The 21,193-nt window shown below is 40.8% G+C and overlaps 1 protein-coding gene across 2 annotated transcripts in view; it reads left to right on the top strand.

Moving 5' to 3' along the window:
- Positions 1-15,325, top strand: part of BRWD3 (bromodomain and WD repeat domain containing 3) — a 70,722-nt gene extending 55,397 nt beyond the window's left edge. For both annotated transcript variants that reach the window (XM_060756303.2, XM_060756302.2), the window contains exons 35-40: positions 1,410-1,550; positions 3,406-3,558; positions 4,244-4,413; positions 4,753-4,850; positions 5,304-5,462; positions 7,165-15,325. In XM_060756303.2, the coding sequence (XP_060612286.2) occupies positions 1,410-1,550; positions 3,406-3,558; positions 4,244-4,413; positions 4,753-4,850; positions 5,304-5,462; positions 7,165-7,931 (1,488 nt within the window). In that variant the 3' untranslated portion in view covers positions 7,932-15,325. The remainder of the gene's footprint in view (positions 1-1,409; positions 1,551-3,405; positions 3,559-4,243; positions 4,414-4,752; positions 4,851-5,303; positions 5,463-7,164) is intronic.
- The last annotated feature ends 5,868 nt before the right edge of the window (positions 15,326-21,193 follow it).

Here is a 21,193-nt window from a genome sequence, read left to right as displayed (position 1 = left end):
TTGGGAGTTGTAGTTGCTGGGATTTATAGTTCACCTACAATCACAGAGCATTCTGAACCCCACCAACGATGGAATTGAACCAAACTTGGCAAGCAGTTCTCCCATGACCAACAGAAAATACTGGAAGGGTTTGGTGGGCAGTGTCCATGGTTTTGGACTTGTAGTTCACTTATATCCAGAGAGCACTGTGGACTCAAACAATGATGTATCTGGACCAAATTTTGCATGAATACTCAATATGCCCATATGTGAACATTGGTGGAATTTGGGAAAAATAGAATCTTGACATTTGGGAGTTGTAGTTGCTGGGATTTGTAGTTCACCTACAATCACAGAGCATTCTGAACCCCACCAACAATAGAATTGGGCCAAACCTCCCACACAGGACCCCCATGACCGCCAGAGTGGGCCACAGCAAGGCGTGGCAGGGGATAGCTAGTTAGTAATATTATTATATTGTAATATTATTAGTAATATTACATGTAATATAAATATATAATTATAATATATATTCCCACCCTGGACATTCCATAGATATTATAAACCTTAATTGCCTAGTTTCCAACAGACCTCACACACTCTGATGATGCCTGCCATAGATGTGGGCGAAACGTCAGGAGAGAATGTTTCTGGAACTAGGACATACAGCCGGAAAACTCATAGCAACCCATCAAGAAAATTATCTTTTATTTCTCTACATTATTCTGGGAATAAGGCATAGAACATTTCAGAGATCACATCAATCAGGGTGTGCCTGGAAATAGTCCTGCAAAGTTGTGTATTAAAGTTGGGACTGCAGGCTTCAAATGCAGGCACATAATCCAATTAGTTAAAATGATATGTTTTTTAAAAGCAATGAACATTGTGGCCCCCTCAGTCTGTTTTCTAAGTTTCAGGTGTACAGATGTCATGGTCCCCAGACTGAGAGACAAACACTGGTGAATTATGTTTATTTGTACTGTTAAGATATTCAACCAGATGACATGTGCACATTGCAGACAGATTAAATACACAGTGGCAGCTGAGTCTGTAATTGTATAGGAACTCTGTAGAAGCTTGGTATCAGAGACACCTGTCTCCTTGAGTGTATCATTCACGTGTCCTGCATTGTTGTCATCTTAGATGAACACGTCTTTTAAAAATATCCAAACTTAAGAATAACAGAGTTGGAAGAGACCCCATGGCCAGCTAATTCAACCCCTTGCCATTTAGAAAAAGCACAATCAAAACACCCCGACAGATAGCCACCCAACCTCTGTTTAAAAGCCTCTAAAGAAGGAGCTTCCACTGGACTCTGAGGCAGAGAGTTCCACTGTTGAACTGCTCTCCTTGCGATCAAGAAGTTCTTAATGTTCAGGTGGAATCTCCTTTCCTGTAACTTGCATGTTCTTCCCTCTAAAAATCTCCAGGTAAAGCGGCAGGTGAAAAAGCAGCCCTCCAAAGCCCATGTAGATGCCTGGAAGGAACAGTGCAAGCAGTTATTGAGCCTGATCTACGAACGTGAAGACTCTGAGCCTTTCCGACAACCCGTTGATCTCTTTTCTTACCCTGTAAGTTCTGTAATGTTTTGGTTCTGAACAGAAACATATTTTTGGATACTGTGCTTCTATACTATGGATTTCAAAAACAAACCACCCTGCCCTCTATGTCTGACAACCTTTGCAAGTTTTAGAAGATGAAGAAAAAACCCATCATCAAGCTTTCTGATGCCACCTTCTGCAAATGCAGTATGAGATGCTTTCTGCGTGGTCAAAACGTGGCTCATTTCACCACTACCACCAAGCTATCCCAAATAGAAGCTGACCACTATTTGTATAAGGGCCATCTAGTCCAACTCCCCTCTCTTCTAACACTGGATACTTTGAATTGTTGGGGGACATTTTTTACTCCTCCTGAGACATTGAATGGCCTTACTCCCCCACAAAAAAACCATTTCCATCCATGTATCATATATACTTGGGTATAAATCGACCTGCATACAGTAAAATAATAAATGTAGTAGTAGTAGTAGTAGTAGTAATAATAGAGTAAAATAATGGAAATATAATAACAGTAATAACAGAGTATAATATTAAATGTAACAATAATAATAATAAAGTACAATAATTAATGTAATAATAAGAGTAAAATAATATAAATGTAATCATAATAATAATAGATTAAGATAATAGAAGTAGTAATAATAATAGAAAAAATAATAAATGTGATAATAATAAAGTAATAAAGGTAATAATAATATAGTTAAAATGTAAATATAATTATAACAGTAATAATAGAGTAAAATAATAAATGTAATAATAATAATAGAGTAAGATAATAATAGTAATAATAATAATAGTGCAAAATAATAAATGTAATAATAATAATAATAATAATAATAATAATGTAATAAATGTAATTGAGTCAAAAAACAAAGTATGGATTGTCGATGTTGCAATCCCAGGTGACACAGGATTGAAAGGAAACAACTGGAAAAGCTGACAAAATATGAGGATTTAAACATCGAACTGCAAAGTCTGTGGCACAAGCCAGTCAAGGTGGTCCCAGTGGTGATCGGCACACGGTGCAGTGCTTAAAGACCTTGGCCTGCACTTAAACACAATCAGTGCTGACAAAATTACCATCTGCCAGCTGCAGAAGGCCACCTTACTGGGATCTGCACGCATTATTCGCCAATACATCACACAGTCCTAGACACTTGGGAAGGGTCAGACGTGTGATCCAATACAACAGCCAGCAGAGTGATCTTGTCTGCTGTGGACTCATCTTGTGTTTCAAATAATAATAAAGTAATAAATGTAATAATCATAATCATAATAGAGTTAAAATGTAAATATAATCATCACAGTAATGATAGAGTAAAATAATAAATGTAATAATAATAATAATAATAGAGTAAAATAATAAATGTAATAAAAATAATAATAAAGTAAAATAATACATGTAATAAAAATAATAGAGTAAAAAGGTAAAGGTAAAGGTTTTCCCCTGACATTAAGTCCAGTCGTGTCCAACTTTGGAGGTTGGTGCTCATCTCCATTTCTAAGTCGAAGAGCCGATGTTGTCCGTAGACACCTCAAGCCATGTGGCCAGCATGACTACATGGAGCACTGTTACCTTCCCATCGGAGCGGTACCTATTGATCTACTCACATTTGCATGTTTTCTGCTAGGTTGGCAGAAGTAAAATAATGTAAATGTAATAATAACAATAAATAGAGTAAAATAATAATTTTAATAAATTAATAATAATAGCAGAGCAAAGTAATAAGTAACTTTGACTCGACCATAAGCTGAGGGGGGCGTATGTTATTAAGTTTCAGTTTTTATGACTGATGTGCATAAAACATTGCTCGCAGGATTATTGAGATCTGTGTGTTTCAGTTTGGTTCATGGCTGCTTGCAGGATTATCGGGATATTGTCGACACTCCAATGGACTTCAGCACTGTGAAAGAAACTTTGGAGGCGGGTAATTACACCAACCCTCTTGAATTCTACAAAGACGTCCGTTTGATATTCTGCAATTCCAAAGCATACACACCGAATAAAAAATCAAGGGTAAGATGCAGAAAAATGGTAGTTGACTTGGTTTGCTTTAAATTGTGTGCATAGTCTTATGTTCCTGAGACAGATCCCTGTGTGGGCACATTACTTGGGGTGTGAGTAGTGCTCATTTCTCTTTGTGGGAGCTCCATGTTCCATAATAGTTTCAAGCCTGAGGCTGCCTTATCCTACATTCCTGAGCTGTGAAATTCTATTGGGAAACAATGAGATCTGTGGCCGTAGCCAAGTGACTGAGGCCGTCACTTTGTCACTATCCATATAGAAATTGGGTTTGTATATCTCTCATGCTTCTGCGTGGGAAGCTGGAGCTGACAGAGAGAGCTCAACTCGCTCACCCTGGATTTGAACTGCTGACTGTCTCTGTTTAAAAGCCTCCAAAGAAGGAGGTTCCACTGGACTCTGAGGCAGAGAGTTCCACTGTTGAACAGTTCTCCTTGCAGTCAAGAAGTTCTTAATGTTGGTCACACAAAGGTTTAATCCATTGTGCCTCCGGGATTTCAGAGTGAGAAGGTCGGAATATAAATGTTGTAAATAAATAGACAACAAGAAGAGGCTGAGATGTTGCTCATCATCTAACTAAATTTGTAACAGAGCCAGGATTTGAACTCAAGTTTCTTCGATCTAAAAATATAGATTTTCAGACATAGTTATTATGCATGTCTTCCTTACCACCCCACAGATCTACAGCATGACACTCCGACTATCTGCCTTATTTGAAAACCATATTAAAACCATCATTTCTGACTACAAGTTTGCTGTTCAGTGCCAAAAGAGGCAAAGGCCGCGGTTAAGGTACCGAAAACGACTCCGGAGCAGCAGCAGTTCTTCCTGTAGTAGCAGAGCGCCCAGGTAACTAACTAGCAATGTTGGATAGTAACATTAGTGGAAAAAGGTTTTCAGAGAAAAGAGGAGGCGTAATGTACACACATGTATTTATAAAGCATATGAGCTACACTGAAAGGCACAGCTGACCTTAGCTGGTAAATTTTATGAGTGAATGTTATGCCTGTCCTTCAGTCTTCACAAAGGTGAGAGAACAAGATGGCCACTCAAAGCAGGCTTTAGCTTTTGAGAAGTACATTTTTGGGACTGCTTGCAATGAAGTTCCCCATAAGAAGTCAGTTTTACGTGAGAATTACGTTATTGTCTGTTGAAAGAAGTTTCTTCCTTTGTCTCCCTTACATTTAGTCCAAAAAGAAAACAAAAGCAACTCAAGATGCAGCCTAAAACAAACCTTGATACCTCATTGCCTGTAACTAGGACTAATTCTTCAGTCTCATCTCACGGTAAGTAGTCTATTCAGGAATTAAAGATATATTGGGTTAGAATGCCTTTAACTGTCATGTCTGATTTTGTTTTATCTTTGTACAGCATGAAGTTACTTTGATGGCACTATTGAAATATAAAATGAATTAAGTTAAATGATTAAATGTTTATTGATTGCTATAATGTTATTCTTTTGACTGTTTTTATCACGTTCAAGTTTTGTATTTGCTTTGTTAACCGCTCTGAGTCGCCCTGAGGGTATACAAATATAGTAAATAAATAAAAAAAAGCTAAATCTTGCAGTGAAAGGGGACTTTGTTTAAGACACTTTTTCAACAAGGATTTGAAATGTCACCTCCCCCCCTCCCCCCATTCTGATAACTGAGGGCTCTCACTTTCAGATCCATTTTTTCCACATTTTCCCTGAAAAGGTATTACTTTATTTGTGAAATCTGGTGACATCTCTTCTAAAGTTTCAGATACCACTGAGGAACTGCCTGGCTCCGTTGCTGCTGAAGAGACGGAAAGTCATCCGTCCTCATCTGGTTCAAATACCCAGAATCGTAGTGGAAATGACACTGAACCAGGGAAAAACAGACCGATCAGAAATAAATCAACACCAGTTAAACAAGGTAGGAAATAAAGAAAACAGGGGTCTTTCTCTTGTTGTTTTACTAAAAGATGAGATGATGATGATGATGATGATCTTTATTTGTACCCCGCTAACATCTCCCGAAGGACTCGGTGCGGCTTACAAAGGCCAAGGCCCTCAATAAAACAACAGTATAACAAATACAACAATAAAACTCAGAAAGCAAACCAATAAACATTAAAGCAATAACAGTAAAACATTAAACAATAACATCATGACACATTTAAAACTAAGGGCCGGGCCAAATGTAATGAATAAAATTAAAAGTGCTGGACATGACAGGTGAAATGTAAGGATTTTAGGGTAGGTGCGATGTGCAGGCAATCTTAAATCTCTAATAAAGTGCATTTGGGACATGATGCTGGGAGTTTCCTATTCTGGAAAGGCACACTGGAACAGCCAGGTCTTCAAGCTCTTCCTAAAGAGATTAAACGTATTTCCTTCAGAGTTACTAAGAGGCAGGTTGTCTGGAATTATTTACTCCCAAAGACTATGCCCCTGTGAGGGAAATAAAGCAGAAACAATAGAACACATTTTATTGCAGTGCCACTATTACACAGTGCAACGTAGCCAACTTTTATATCCAATTGTGTCCTGCATGACCACCCCCCACAAAGGATTGTTAGATATTTATAAGGGTGATCCTCATAGTGGCAAAATTCCTTGCAGTGGCAACAAGTTGATAAAGAAACTAACCTCAGATAGGGGTATTACTTGAAACCATGTATTTTAATCTTGGAAAATGTATTTCTCCTGAGATGGGAGAATTTATTAACTGCTGTTCGCTCACTGGTGGGTCTATGGACTGTAATGTGTATGTATGTACACATTCACTCCTTCTAAGACAGCTGCAAGAATTACCCGGTTTTGAATGTACGATTTTTCAAGATTGGTAACAGTTGTGCCACTTAGTAAAGTTCTAAAACAAACAAAATTCAGAAGTGTTGTGATGATGATTTCCAGAAGCAACTGAGTATCACATATCTTTAAGATCATGTCACATATTGGACTACAACAGTGGCTCTCAACCTGTGGGTCCCCAGGTGTTTTGGCCTAGAACTCTCAGAAATCTCAGCGAGTTTTCCAGCTGTTAGGATTTCTGGGAGTTGAAGGCCAAAACATCTGGGATCGACAGGTTGAGAACTACTGGACAACAAGAAGTGCTTTAGAGTGGGATTAGGGCCACTGCAGAGCCATGTGTTTGATGGCCAGCGTGAAAAAGATGTGTGTAAAATGTAACTGAGAAGATCCAGGAGGTTTACCAGGATTCAAGAGGCACATTTGAACATCACAAAGGCCCTGTGACCCCTGGGGTGAGGGGTGATGGTCACAGAATAATCCACTTAGAGTAGTGCCTCACAAACAGTGGCTTTGCAAGTGTTTTGGGCTTCAGCATTAACTTCTGCATTAAAATATTGTTTGAGCCCTCCCCCTGCCCCACAAACCCCCAAACTTTGAAGGGAAAGAAATGCCCTCAAAAGCATTTCAAAGGTGATGGAATGTACAAGGTCAGCAGGCAGCAAAAACAGCTCTGTATCCCCCACTATATTTCCATCCCTTTTCTAAAATCAGTTTTGTTCACATTGAGATAAAAAACTATTTTTTCCAGGAAATTTCAGCCAAGCTCTGTAGCAAATATGCATGTCCATGTGTCAACATATGTATATTTTTAATTTCTGTAGATCAGCCTCCTGATAAACCCCTGACAAATGGCGACGGGAGAGAGCCTCGCTCAACAGTCAAGCGAAAGCTGTTGAGTGCATCGGAAGACGATGAGCACACAGATGAGGAGAAGGAGCGAGAGCCCAAAGAAAAGCCCAGTTTGTCCTCCTCGGAAAGCGGGGATTCGCGGTCGAGCTCAAGTTCTGAAAGTAGATGTGCCTCTGACTCGGACTCCGAATCAAACTCTAAGACAGACCAGGACTACATAGATGGGGATCACGACTACAGCAAATCGGTTCAGGTGAAACCGAGAAGAAAACTCCAAAGGAGCGTCTCCAGGGGACAAAGAAACTGGCAGGGCAGAGGGACGGCGAAAAGAGGGCGATGGGGGCGATGGGGCAGATGGAGCAGAGGAGGACGAGGCAACCGGGGAGGAAGAGGCCGCAGCCGAGGAAGAAGAGGGACCCGGGGAGGAAAGAGGGGTCGCAGGAGAGGGGCCTCCAGAGGAGCCTCCAGAGCCAAGCGCCCGCGGATGGCTGACGACGAATTTGAGAACCTTTTTGGTGGCCGCTTCAGCGAGAACGCGTTTGGCAGCCGCTTCAGTAGGCCGCCTCGGATTAAAACGAGAAACGAGGGGAGGAGAACCGTTTTGTACAACGACGATTCAGACAATGACACTTTTGTGCACACCGAGGATCCCTTGAACCTTGGCACCTCCAGATCGGGCAGGGTACGGAAAATGACAGAAAAGGCCAGGGTCAGCCATCTCATGGGATGGAACTATTGACCGGTGGGAAATGACGGAACCGGACAATGGCGTCGGGACTTCAGCGGCTTTCTTCTGCAGGGATTCTTGCCAGAAAATCTACTTAAGCAAATGGTGGAGGGACTCCACTCACCTTTTTTTCTGTGGTGCTTTTCCATTTTATGTGTTGGAAGGAAGACTTCTGATTGCCGCCCGTCCTTGGCCAAAGAAGCCTTACTCATGCATTATTTTTATTATCTGTAGCCATGCTTTCCCACACTACACCTTGAATTTGTCACAGGACTGTGGCAACGCAATCATGTTTTTGAAGTCTTTCCTCATTCCGTTGTGTGTTCGAGTGTGTGTGTGTGTGTGTGTGTATGCGTGCGTTATAGAAACGGCACCTTCTTGCATCATTCTGCCATGAATTCCTTACTTACCGTAATAACTTTTGCACAATACATCAATCCTTAAAGGCAGCTATAAAATGTTTACAGTTTCTCTCTTGTGTGCAGGATCTGGATTATGTTAATCTTCCCAGGCCAAACTTTCATGAATTTGTGCTGAACTTTAAATGCGTTCCTCTTTGGGTAACTCGATAATGCTTTTCCCAATGCTTTAGAATTCAGAATTTTAAATGAGAGGAAAGGATTGGTGCCTTGTAAATATGTAGCAAACTTTTGGCGTGAGATGTCGAACATGTGTTAACGTTAATACAGAAAGCATACTTGAGAACTATGAATATCTAGTCACACTGGTGCCAAATGCAAAAGTTGACTTGCATCTATCATCTTTTTTGCCACTCTCATCTGTTTACAACATTGATCAGTTGCCACTCAGATATTAACATCAGTGTTGAGGTGGTCATGTTTCTCCAGACATGTTTCTTGAAGTAGTTTAGCTACCTCCTGACTTGCAAATAGTAATAGAATAGCCTTTACAGAGGGAGGAGCTCATTTGGTTTTCTTCATTAGAAGGTTCTCCATAGTTTATGCGGCAGGGACAGCGTCGCCCAATAATATACAAAATGGCCTCTAATCTGACAATCATACTCAGTGTACTTTCATCAGTTTTGCTGGTTAGATAGTCAGTTACTCTTGCAGACTCTGCAGTATTTTTGGGGTTTTTTTTAGTCATAATAATAATATAATAAACGTTATTTGTACCCCGCCACCATCTCCCCAAGAGACTCGGTGCGGCTTACATGAGGCCAAGCCCAGAATACATCAATAAACAAAACATCAATAACAAAACATCAATAAAACTATCAATAAAATACAAATCACTTGCAAAGGCATACATTATTTTCCCAGTGGTTCTCAACCTGTGGGTCCCCAGATGTTTTGGGTTTCAACTCCCAGAAATCATAACAGCTGGTGAACTGGCTGGGATTTCTGGGAGTTGTAGGTCAAAACATCTGGGGACCCACAGGTTGAGAACCACTGCTCTAGTCATCCAAATGTTAACAGATTTCTTTTTGCACCATTGTATTTTTGCCAACTCCTTGTCTTTGTGTTGTGTTTGTGTGTTAGACAGTTGTAACATCTCAAGCGTCTACAGCAGTGGTTCTCAGCCTGTGGGTCCCCTGGAAAAATGCATTGCACACAGTGCTCTTACAACAGTGTTTAAAGGTATATCAAAATATATTGCAACTTAAGTATTATTTTCTTGCTATTCGAGGCTGAAACGTATTAATATTCCAAATGCACTTTCCCCCTCTTTTGAGATGAAAAAGTGTTCTTTCCTTTGAAGAAGGTATGAATCATAATACTGTATACAATATGGAACTTTACATAGGAGAACTGAGGGAATTCATGAAAATCACGATGAATCCAAATCTTCTGTCATTTTTACTCTTGCAGAGAGATCATTTACCAAGCAGACTTGGTCCACAATATTCACAAAATGATAGCAGTATTCCTTATATGCTGTATGTCATAAAATACAGGCACAGGTTTGACTAAAATAATATTTTGAAAAGCCAGTCAGATGGACAGACATTTGGTTCTTGTGAGTTTTCCGAACTGTATGACACTGTTCCAGAAGCATTCTCTCCTGACATTTCACCCACATCTATGGCAGCCATCCTCTGAGGATGCCTGCCATAGATGTGGATGAAATGTCATGAGAGAATGCTTCTGGAACTTGGCCATACATCCCGGAAAACTCAACAGCAACCTAGTGATTCCAGCCACAAAAGCCTTCGACAACACATTGAACAGACATGTTCAATCTTGCTAAGGATTGCTAAAGAAAAATAAATGGCATTAACAAGTAATAAAACTTAGATAACTAACTTTATAAGCATTCTAGTTGTATGTATAAATTCAAACAGCCAGATTTGTCACACGGTTGTTGCAATTCAGAGACACATTCTGCCCATGGAAAGACATATGCATAGATTTCCCTTTAGCCCAAATTGCTCCATCCTTTTTGCTTCTATATGTGTGGCCAAGTCCCTTTATTGATATAAGAGGGTGTACAATTAAATGGTAGCATATTTTCTCGAACAATGTGGCTATTTTAATCCCACAATAACATCCAACCAAGGTTACTCATAACTAATGTGGGGAAAAACATTACATCGGTGAGCCAAACCTTAAGCCATTGAAGATTCGATTTTTTAAAACCTTTTCTTAGGCATCACTTTATTATATTCAGCATGGAATATAAGGAAAACTGGAGTTTTTTTTCATCACTAAAATATAGAGGTATTTCTGAAAGCGAAAATAAGATGGAGGATGGAATATATTTGTGTTTACCTTTTGTACTGCTTTTCTTGTGTACTGCAGAAATGACAGAAAAGAAACATAACTTTGTTGATTATCTGGATAGTTTCAGTGCTAGTTCTGACTTGTTCTCATGTCCTTGTTTTCTATTGCAGCTGTCTAAAGATGTCTAATTTCACCTCAAATGTGTGGCTGATTGGCCAGTGTTTCTTTTTCCGCGTTAAATGTAATAGGACGATATAATAATATTGTCCTCGAAGGAACAAAGAGTTGAATTAATAGTGCATATTCTCCAAAAGTCAGCGCTCCTGTCCTTCCTAATTAGGCATGTACTGTTTTATTCCATGGCTGTCATTTTCCTTACTACTCTGTTCCTTCAGGTAGTTGCAGATGCTCCACTATGACCTGTCCTGTGGATGTTTTGCATGGAAAACCTGCATCCTAATTGCGTGACGTGAGTGGGAGGCTCATCTTTCTCTGATATAGTCACAAAATGTCAGATTAAATCCTTGTAGAGGAGGTCAAGAAAACAATCCACAATTCCTTTCAAGGTCATTATCAGGACTGGAACTTAGAAAAGCTTTTTTTGGACTGCAGTTCCGAGAATCCATGAGTGTTACTGGATTCTGGGAATTATTGTCCAAATCTCTTCTCTGGCTCTTGTAGAAATTTGATGAACGAACAAATGTTTGAAGTTGATTGTCTTCAAACAAATAGAACAAATGTATACTGAGCATCCCAGTCTCATAACTAGATAATTCCATTTTTATCCATGTAGTGCTAGAATTTCACAATGAGAGAGAGACTACACCATGTCTTGATCAAATGGAGATGGAGAAAATACGTTTCTGAATGCTGTCTCATGCCAAAGACACATACATGTGTCACATGACACAATGTCTGGGAGAAAAATCTGCTCCCAGTTGTTATTTTCTCTGGAGGAAGTTTTTCCCCTTCTTTAAAATGGAGTTATAAAAAATATGTGTGGTCTGACATGCTACATCTCTTTGGATCTGCTCATTTCTTTGATGAACTATTTCAAGTTTGGGTAGAGCAAGGATCAAATGGTGGGCATCCTGTAAATCGCCAGCTAAGGGCTTCATCACACTAGAGAATAAATCCACTTTAATCTGATTTCTGCCTCTTGCAGAATTCTGGAGTTTGTAGTTTAGTGAGGCTGTTAAAGGCTCCTCCCTAAACTACAAACCCTAGAATTCTGCAGGAGGTGGAAACCAGATTTATAGTGGATTCATTCTCTATTGTGAAGTAGTAAGGCTTGTTTTGTCCTAGGCATTTCAGGAGGTTGACATTCTCGTAACGAATGAATACTTGATATGTGTTGAGAATGGTCATTCAGAGTGCGACCAAAGCCTGAATGATTGAGACTGGAGAATAAAACATGATGCTTTCCGGTGGTTCCTTGTGCTTCTCGCCCCTGCAAGACCATAAATATATTGACACTTGGTCTTCATTTATTTTGCATCGATTTCTGCAATCTCTTCACTCTGTGACATTTCACCCTGAGCGACCAGTGCTTGAGTTGACTCTCAAAATTCTGTTTATTTTTCTTGTTGTTTCTTTGCTTCTCCATTCCTTCTGTCTGTATTTCCCGCTCCTTACCCATCTTGTTATTTGCCCTCACTTCTGCCATTTTGTATGTGTCCTAATATAAACCACCAATATTCCTGCCTGGCAATAACTTGATTTTATTATGCCGATACCAAATTAATATTTGTCCACAACCTCCCAAAGAAAAGCATATGTATCCAGAAAGGAAGTTATTGTGGCTTTTGTTAGGGAGCCGTTGAACAATTTGAATGTCATTGACTTTATGGGGTTGGTCATTCAAATTACAAAAACCTAATTCCATATTTTTTTCTTAATTAAGTTTGCTCGGTTCATAGGACTTCTACCTTCCTGGCTCCTTGGCTGCTTGGGCCATTTGGCAGATGGAGTATTAAGACTTCAGGCTTTCGAATAGGACCTCAATGTCACACCTCCAGCAATAAGTAGTCTGGCATATGGAAATCTGAAAATGCTGTTTCTCCACAAATTCAGAGAGGACTTATGTGTTTAGAGAAGAGAGCTTTGACTTTTCCATGCAAGCTTTGCATGGTACGAAGAGCTTCTGTTGAGAGCAATATGAACTTGCATTTGCAATATATTTAATGCTTGGGTGAACATCTTAGAAGTCCAATCAAATCAAACACTCAATTCTCTTTTTCATTTATGCAAACGTTCTCTTATGTCATCAAGAAAGGTTTATAATTTTGTTTGCTCACTGTCAAAAGCGAAATCTAGATCAGGCATGGGCAAACTTCGGCCCTCCAGGTGTTTTGGTCTGCAACTCCCACAATTCCTAACAGCCAGTAGGCTGTTAGGAATTGTGGGAGTTGAAGTCCAAAACACCTGGAGGGCCGAAGTTGCCCATGCCTGTTCTAAATTCCTTTTCTCATATGCTGTTGCTTGTTTGCTTTCTAGCCAGTGGAGTTTCCATGGATCATTTAGGAATTATTGACAGACTGTGAGTTCCAGCTTCTAAAGACGTGCCACAAGCCACCTGTTTGAGCAAAGACAGTCCTTCTTATCCCACCTCTCCCCCCCCCCCCCCATATAGTCTTAAACTCCAAAATGGGTTGTGGTGAGTTTTCCAGGCTGTATGACCATGTTCCAGAAGCATTCTTTCCTGACATTTTGCCTGCACCTATGGCAGGCATCCTCAGGGGTTGTGAGGTTTGTTGGAACCTAGAAACGATGCAGGCAAAACGTCAGGAGAGAATGTTTCTGGAACATGGCCATACAGCCCGGAAAACTCACAACAACACAGTGATTCCGGCCATGAATGCCTTCGACAACACAAAGGCTGAGTATTTCTGTGGAGGGAACGAAACTCCTTACAGAACCCTGTGTCTGCTTTGTTTGTTTCTTTGGGTTTTTTTGGGCAACCTTAAGAACTGGTTCCATGGTTTTAATTCAAATCATACTCTATTGGACTTATAACACTTGAATAATGTACCCATTGCTGCTCATAACATATTGACACGAATGGAAACGGACTCAATTTCAGTAAAAGGCAATTCACCCACTTTGGTCTTGCAAACAACTGCTTCCACTCAGTGCAGGTTGCAATGCCATTTTCATCATTTATATTCTCAAATGTCATGAGGACCTTGAATATTTATAAACTGAAGAGGTCCTTTTGAATCCTCGAAGGTGATCAAATGATAGAAAATATCCAAAAGGCTTCTTGCTATGTTCTCAAATGTTATATATTGTAAAGGACTGCATCTTTGCAAGAGGTCACTTTTCAAAATACGACATGTTTACAACTTTTTCAAAATAAGTCTGCATTTTTTTAGCTGTTATAGGTATGTATTTTAAGAGAGACAAAGTGGACAGTTGAATGTGCACAGCTTAATGTATTGGAAACCAGCTTTTTGGAACATTTGCGCGTTACGGATTCCTACAAAAATGCTATCGGCAGAATGCATGCTCATTGGCTGTCGTGCAAATTGTGTGAAAATGCAAAGAGCAAACACTCATGAGCTTTGCCTTGGCACTCCCCGTGTACTTTAAAAGCTGGATTGCGCTCTACGTTTTCCAGCAGAGTTGCTGTCATGGCCTTAACTTATAGTATTATATAAGACGGTGCTTATAAATATATGTATATGCATGAAGACGGTCGTGTCGTTCTTGGTCTGAGTCTTTTAAGTGAGCGAATTAGAAAGTAATGACCTTGCCTTGTACCATCACTAAGGATTTGTGTTTAATTTTTGTCATTTTCCATCCAAATATTTACACTTCCAGCAGTATGATTTTAAAAAAGCAGACTGCAATCTTGATTAAATCCTACTTTATATATCATTATCCCAAAAGAAAGAAGTGTGCAAGAAAGATAAGAGTGTGTCAGGTGTGATAGGACGACAATAATTTATTCAACTACTTTTAGTTAGGTCTAACGACAGTAGAGCCATTGCATCAATGGTGAGTCAACACAAAGGGAAAGCCCATTGATCCAATGGTGATCCTATAGACCACATTGACAATAACTATTTCATCCATTGTAAATAATTAGTTCTACACTTGTCATACTAATTATTTAGTGGGTGTGTTTCTGTAGCCAAACTGTTGTAAAACAAATGCTTCTTTTGGTCCTTTCCACTAAAGCATCACAAAGGGCCTTGTGAGGAAATATCGGGGTGCATGTGTTTGCAATGGAGCTTTGAGACATATGGAAACTTGGTGCTGTCTGAAGGGTCTCATGTGTTTGTGTGTGTGCGTGTTGTGATCTCGACAATGTAAAACCCTCCACCAAAAAAAAAACAAAAACGAAAAAGGTGCACGCGACCCGTTGAAGTAGATCCCGTCTCGCTTCTGTCTCGGTTTCGGGGGCCAGGGGGGTGCTCTGCGTCCGTATCTTTACATCTGCGATCTCAGGTCCCTTTAAAATGAAATGTTTCAGGGATTTTTAATGCCACTTAACCATGGCAGACCAAATGTAATATTTATATGCAATGAGCAGTTTTTGTTTGCTTTGGTTTTTTTTGTATTGTAAAAAATGTAAATTTGTAAAGGTTTTTTTTTTCCTTAGTGGGTTTGGGAGGGAGGAGGGTGAGCAATGTGAGCGGGGAGGGAAGTCACTTAATGTAATTTAGGATGTTTCATTTTCCAGTTGTGGGATTCTCTTAATAAAAAAACATCAATTTTTAGAGGGTTCTTTTGTTGTTGCATTATTTAAACTAATGTGTAAAAGTGCAGGAATGTACTGGTGCTAAATTAAATCAAAGAAATACAGTCTAAGTCAGTGCTTCTCAACCTTCCTTATGCCGTGACCCCATAATACAGTTCCTTATGTTGGTAACCAGATTTCGTTCTACCCCCGACCATAAAATTATGTTCAAAGAACAATAGCCTCATACTTGCACCCACTGCAAGCACAGGCTGGATTTGCTCCCATGTTTTTGTCCTTTTGGCAGCACACAGTATCAGAAGAATCTGCCACCAGCATTACTTTTCCATGAGCTGCTTTTTTCCCATTACTTTACTTAACTTACTTTACTTACTTAGACGATCCCTTGTTGTCCGAGTAGGATTGTCTTCCAAGGTGGGTACATAGGTGACCGTGGAGCCCTATTCTTGATCTGCATCTTCTCCCGCAGTGAGGTCATTGGTTTCCATATGGAAGGCGGTCCCGGACGGGGTTGGCTTGAATCGTCTTCCTCTTGACACGTTTCTTTCTTTCGCCCTCCATTCGTGCCTCTTCAAATTCTACAGCATTGCTGGTCACAGCTGACCCCCATCTAGAGCGCTCAAGGGCCAGGGCTTCCCAGTTCTCAGTGTCTTTGCCAGAGTTTTTAAGGTTGGCTTTGAGCCCATCTTTAAATCTCTTTTCCTGCCCACAAACATTCCATTTTCCGTTCTTGAGTTCAGAATAGAGCAACTGCTTTGGGAGACAGTGGTCGGGCATCCGATCAACATAGCTGGTCCAGCGGAGTTTATGGCGGAGGACCATCGCTTCAATGCTTGTGTTCTTTGCTTCCAGTGAGCTGACATTTGTCCGCTTGTCTTCCCAAGAGATTTGCAGGATTTTCTGGAAGCAACGCTGTTGGAATCGTTCTAGGAGTTGCATGTGACGTCTAGATAGTCCACATCTCGCAGGTGTATAGCAGGGTTGGGAGGACAACAGCTTTATAAACAAGCATCTTAGTATTCCTACAGATGTCACGGTCCTCAAACACTCTCTGCTTCATTCAGAAAAATGCTGCACTCACAGAGCTCAGGCGGTGTTGAATTTCAGTGTCAATGTTGACTTTGTTGGAGGTGGCTGCCAAGGTAGTGGACATGGTCACAACATTTCCACTACCCACCATTTCCACTACACCAAAGTAGTGGAAATGGTTACACCATTAAGCTGTATTTCTGGCATTGGAGAGGGATTGGCTGGTGACTGCTGGAAGAGCACTTTGGTTTTCTTGATCTTCAATGAGAAGCCAAGCTTCTCGTATACTTCTGCAAAGGTGTTTAGAGTGGCTTGTAGGTCTTCTTCTGAATGCACACAGATAACATTGTCATCAGCATATTGGAGTCCAATAACTGATATTGTTGTAACTTTGGTTTTGGCTTTCAGTCTGCTGAGGTTAAATAGCTTGCCATCTGTCTCATAATGATTTCCACTCCAGTGGGAAGCTTCCCATCAACAAGATGAAGTATCATAGCGATGAAGATGGAAAATAAGGTTGGGGCAATAACACATCCCGGTTTGACACCTGATTCCACCTTAAATGGGTCACTTTGGGAGGCACTGCTGTCCAAGACTGTTGTTATCATGTCATTGTGGAGGAGCTGCAGGATGTTCACAAATTTGTTAGGACACCTGATTTTTTGGAGGATGGTGCAGAGAGCACTGTGATTCACTGTGTCGAATGCTGTCACAACCTCTGACCATTACTTCTTTTCCCAAGCAACATGGAAAGGGCATGATGAATGGTTTCCACCATTCCCCTCCAAAACTGGAGCAAACGAAGGACTTGTCCACAGCCAGCCCCAACAAGCAGCTTGGTGTACTGACGTCAAAAGGAGACCTGATGTACTTCCACCTCGAGTGTCCTATTGGTTTCCAATTAGCTGCCTTCCCTCTTGCTAAATAACAGAGATAGTGCTGTTGAAACAAGGATTTCCTCCCACGCAGGATAGGTTGCCTCCTGGGCTGAGCTTGATGGGCCTTTCAAATTCAGCACAAGCTCTTTCCCCGAAGAATTAACCTCCCTGGTGGCATGTTGTGAAGTCCCTAATATAGCTTCTGGGGAAGGGAAGCATGGGTATTTTTTTTGGGAGGGGGGATTGCATTTTGGGTTGGAATGGGGAATCACAGAGGCAATTCCAGCCTTTTGAAAATTGCAAAACAAACCCCTATCCACAATGTTCAACAGCATATTGAAAACCAACTGGAAAGACTTTCAGATCTATCTATTTTCAGAGTTAAGTGCAAGGTAAGCCAATGTCTGGATATTTGTATGAGGGTTGAATAAAAAGTAATGCCTCCACCTTCGTAACTCCTCAACAGATAGCAGTACTCGTATGCTGCAGGTACTGGCTTGTTCAGTAGACTCTCCTCTACAGTTCTATTTTGGTGGGAAGCCTTAGCATTGAATGGTTGTGTTGTTAAAGTGCAAAATATGGAACCCTGCGCAGACGGTCGGTCAATGCAACTCAAGCAACGTGCAGTACTGGTATGCAGCAGGTACTGGCTTGTTCAGTAGACTCTCCTCTACATTTTCATTTTGGTGGGAAGCCTTAGCATTGAACAGTTGTGTTGTTAAAGTGCGAAGTATGGAACCTTGCGCAGATGGTTGGTCAATGCGACTTAAGAAATGTGCAGTCATTGAATTCTTGACATCAGATGTTCCCACCTCAACATCTCTAAACTTACTCACCCAACAACGCACAGTACTCAAATCAACACAATCACCATAAACAGCTTGCATTCTCTGATGAATCTCCTTTGGGGTGACACCTTCTGCTGTCAAGAATTCAATGGCTGCACGCTACTTAAGTCACATTGACCGCCCATCTGCTCAGGGTTCCATACTTCGCACTGTCCATGACACAGGTCAATGAATGATGTACAATGCCGGGGTGGGGGGGACGGGGGGGGGGGGGGGACATGATGAAACTGGAGGAGAAAAAAAACAACAGTGAATGCCAAACCCATTTTACGCACAGCAAACGGATTTCCAAGAAAAGCTTTCTAAAATGAGAGCAAGCCACCTGCCCCCTTGAAGCATTAAATGCCCAGCAACCTTGGATCAAGCGAGCGTGTCGTTCGTTGTGTTACAGGAAGCATTTTGCTCAAGAGCTTTTGATCTCAACGGGGGGAAATTAATGGGAGAAGCGTCTTTTTGTGACCTTGTCTTTTGAAAATCCAGTTGGATTTCCAGGAACATAGAATTTAACTCCAACCAGTCTTAGATTGGGAGCTTCAGAATAAATGTTTTCCTACCCCAAAATGTCATTTTTTTCATATAAAGGAGAGAACTGATGTTTGTCCTGGAGGTCCTATATACCTGACATCCAGATGCTTTGCATGGATTACAATGACCATAATCTCTCCTGCTAGAAAGAGTGAATGAGATAATCCAACACTGGTAGAAATTAGGTTAGTGCACAGATTCATTTCTAGCCATTTCCTTCGATCAATTCGGTTTCTTCGGTTTGTTCGGGTGCCCGAAATGGCAAGGGCCAAGCTGTCACGGATTCCTGTCCATAATGGGACCACGTGACAGCTGATTTTGGCTCCTCCTCCCCTAATTAGCATCACAGTTTTTTTATTAATCCCTATAAACAAAAATAAAACCCTCATTCTCTGAAAACTACTACCACCTTTACCTCTCCTCTAGAGTAGAAAGTAGAAACAGCTCTAAGGAAGTATGAAACCCAAAGCAGAAAAGAGATTGATGCATGCCAAGAGAAAAGAGGGTTTTTTAAAGGAAGCCCAGGGAGGATAGCTCCAGCAGTCATTGCTCTTCCTTACCTGAAAGTGAGAAGCCTCCTAAAAATGCTTTGGAAAGAGTGTATGGTGCTATGCAGGCCCAGGAGATAAAGCACATGCGCCTGCCTGTAATGCCTCTCCTCAAGAGTAGAAACAACTTTAAGAAGCCTCCTTAAAATTCCTTGGCAAGAGTGCATGGCATGGTGAAGCCTAGGAGAGAAAGTGTGTGCTTGCCTGCAGCACATCTGCCAAGAGTAGAAACAGCTGTAAGAAGCATCCTTAAAATGCCTTGGAAAGAGTGCATAGCGTGGTACAGGTCCATGAGAGAAAGCATGCGTGCCTGCCTGTAGCACCTCTCCTGTAGAGTAGAAACAGCTTTAACTAAGCATTAAACCTGGTCTCCTCTACTGACAGAAGGGTAAGGATTGCAGAAAGAGTAGTATCTCAACTCTGATGCTTTTAATCCAGGTCTTAATGAAGGATACAAGGACAAACAATGCCTAAAATGATGGGAAGGGGAGCCTGGAAAGTCCCCTTCCATAATGGGTCGGATAGAAAACGAATTTTTTTGGCTTCCTAGATGGAAAACAGATTTCTAACCTCTCAAATTCAGGAGGCTCCTGAAAAAATGGATCAGGACCCCCACCAAAATCCTGGACACCGAAACGGATCGAGGTTTACTCGGATTGCACAAACCTAGTACAAATTGACAGTGGTCACAAGGAGTGTGGTATGTCTCAATTAAAGAAGGGTATTCTAAAACATCTGTTGTTTGTCTCCAATAAAAGAAGTACATTGAACTCACTCCCTAATACTGATCCTCCTATAGCCCAAATGCAGTTGTTTGTAACTGAAATCTGTGACCAAAAGAGAAAGGGACAAATGAGATGAAAGCAATGGGCTCCTTTCCCAGAAAAAGATGCACTTTACTCATGCCTTTCAACATTTCACAGATGAAAACAAGGCTCATGTGGGGAAGCAACATCAAAGTATGCTTCAGATAACAAACATTATTAGTAAAGAAGAATACACAAGCTAGGAGAAATGGTCACAATTTGGCAGGGACTCTACGGATAAGTACCATATATACTTGGGTATAGTTCAAGGGCAGGATTGGGGGCTATTATGGATTTTGATGTGACCCATTGATAGGTTGATAGGTTTTGCAATAAAAGACAAACACTCATGCTGTTGCACTCTAGCCATGAGACATCTTTTCACCCAGCATTAAATCAGAGTCCAGTATTTTAACTACAGCAGTTTATTAGGAAAAGCATGTACAAATGGGAAAAAAGGCATTTCCCAAAAACCAGTAGAAAAGGAACGATAAAATAGCAGTAGTCTGAATGCAAAAGATCAGTAGTACAAAATAGCAAGGTACATGAAATTAAAGAACTCAAGATCATAGGTATAAATCCATAAGAATGAAAACAGGAACTTTTTCCAAGGCAAAACTTTTTCAGTAACATAAGTGAACACAGGACACTTGAATTGTGAGCTGGAGAGCTGACACAGGAACTTGAATCTATGGCAACATTGTCTGCTCTGAAGATACCACATAAACATTACTTAATTTAAGGCCAGACCCTACCAAGAAGCCATGAGATGCCTCTGACACCTGGGTTTCAAGTACTTCTCATTAAGTCTTTCTGAACGCCTAATTAATCTATCCTTCACTCCCTCCATGCTAAGGCCTAATTTGATATTGCGGGAAAACTCCTCATCTGCAGAAGGCCGATTCCCAAAACAAACAGATTTTCCCCCTGTTGCTAAAGAACGACCATTGATATCCAAAACATCCTCTCTCACACTCTGATTGAAGACCTGCAATTCACCCTGATCACCCACAGACTTCTCAGTGGGAAACCCATCATCTCCCTCCTCCTCATCCTCTAAGAAATCCCCAGCATCTTGCTGCTGAGGCCCAACACATGCTATCTTGGGGACTGGCTGCCTCTATTGAGAGGGTCAGTGCTTTCTAAAGGTTCTTACCTTTTGCCACTCTACCCAAACTAAAGAATGTTTTTTTTTTAATGACACAAAAATGCACCTCTGACACACAGAGAAATAAATAATGAATGAAGTGG

The sequence above is a fragment of the Anolis sagrei genome, chromosome 10 (genome assembly GCF_037176765.1).
Source record: "Anolis sagrei isolate rAnoSag1 chromosome 10, rAnoSag1.mat, whole genome shotgun sequence".
NCBI lineage: Eukaryota > Metazoa > Chordata > Lepidosauria > Squamata > Dactyloidae > Anolis > Anolis sagrei.
The sequence above is the reverse complement of the archived record's forward strand: the minus strand, read 5'-3'. Positions and strand labels throughout refer to the sequence as shown.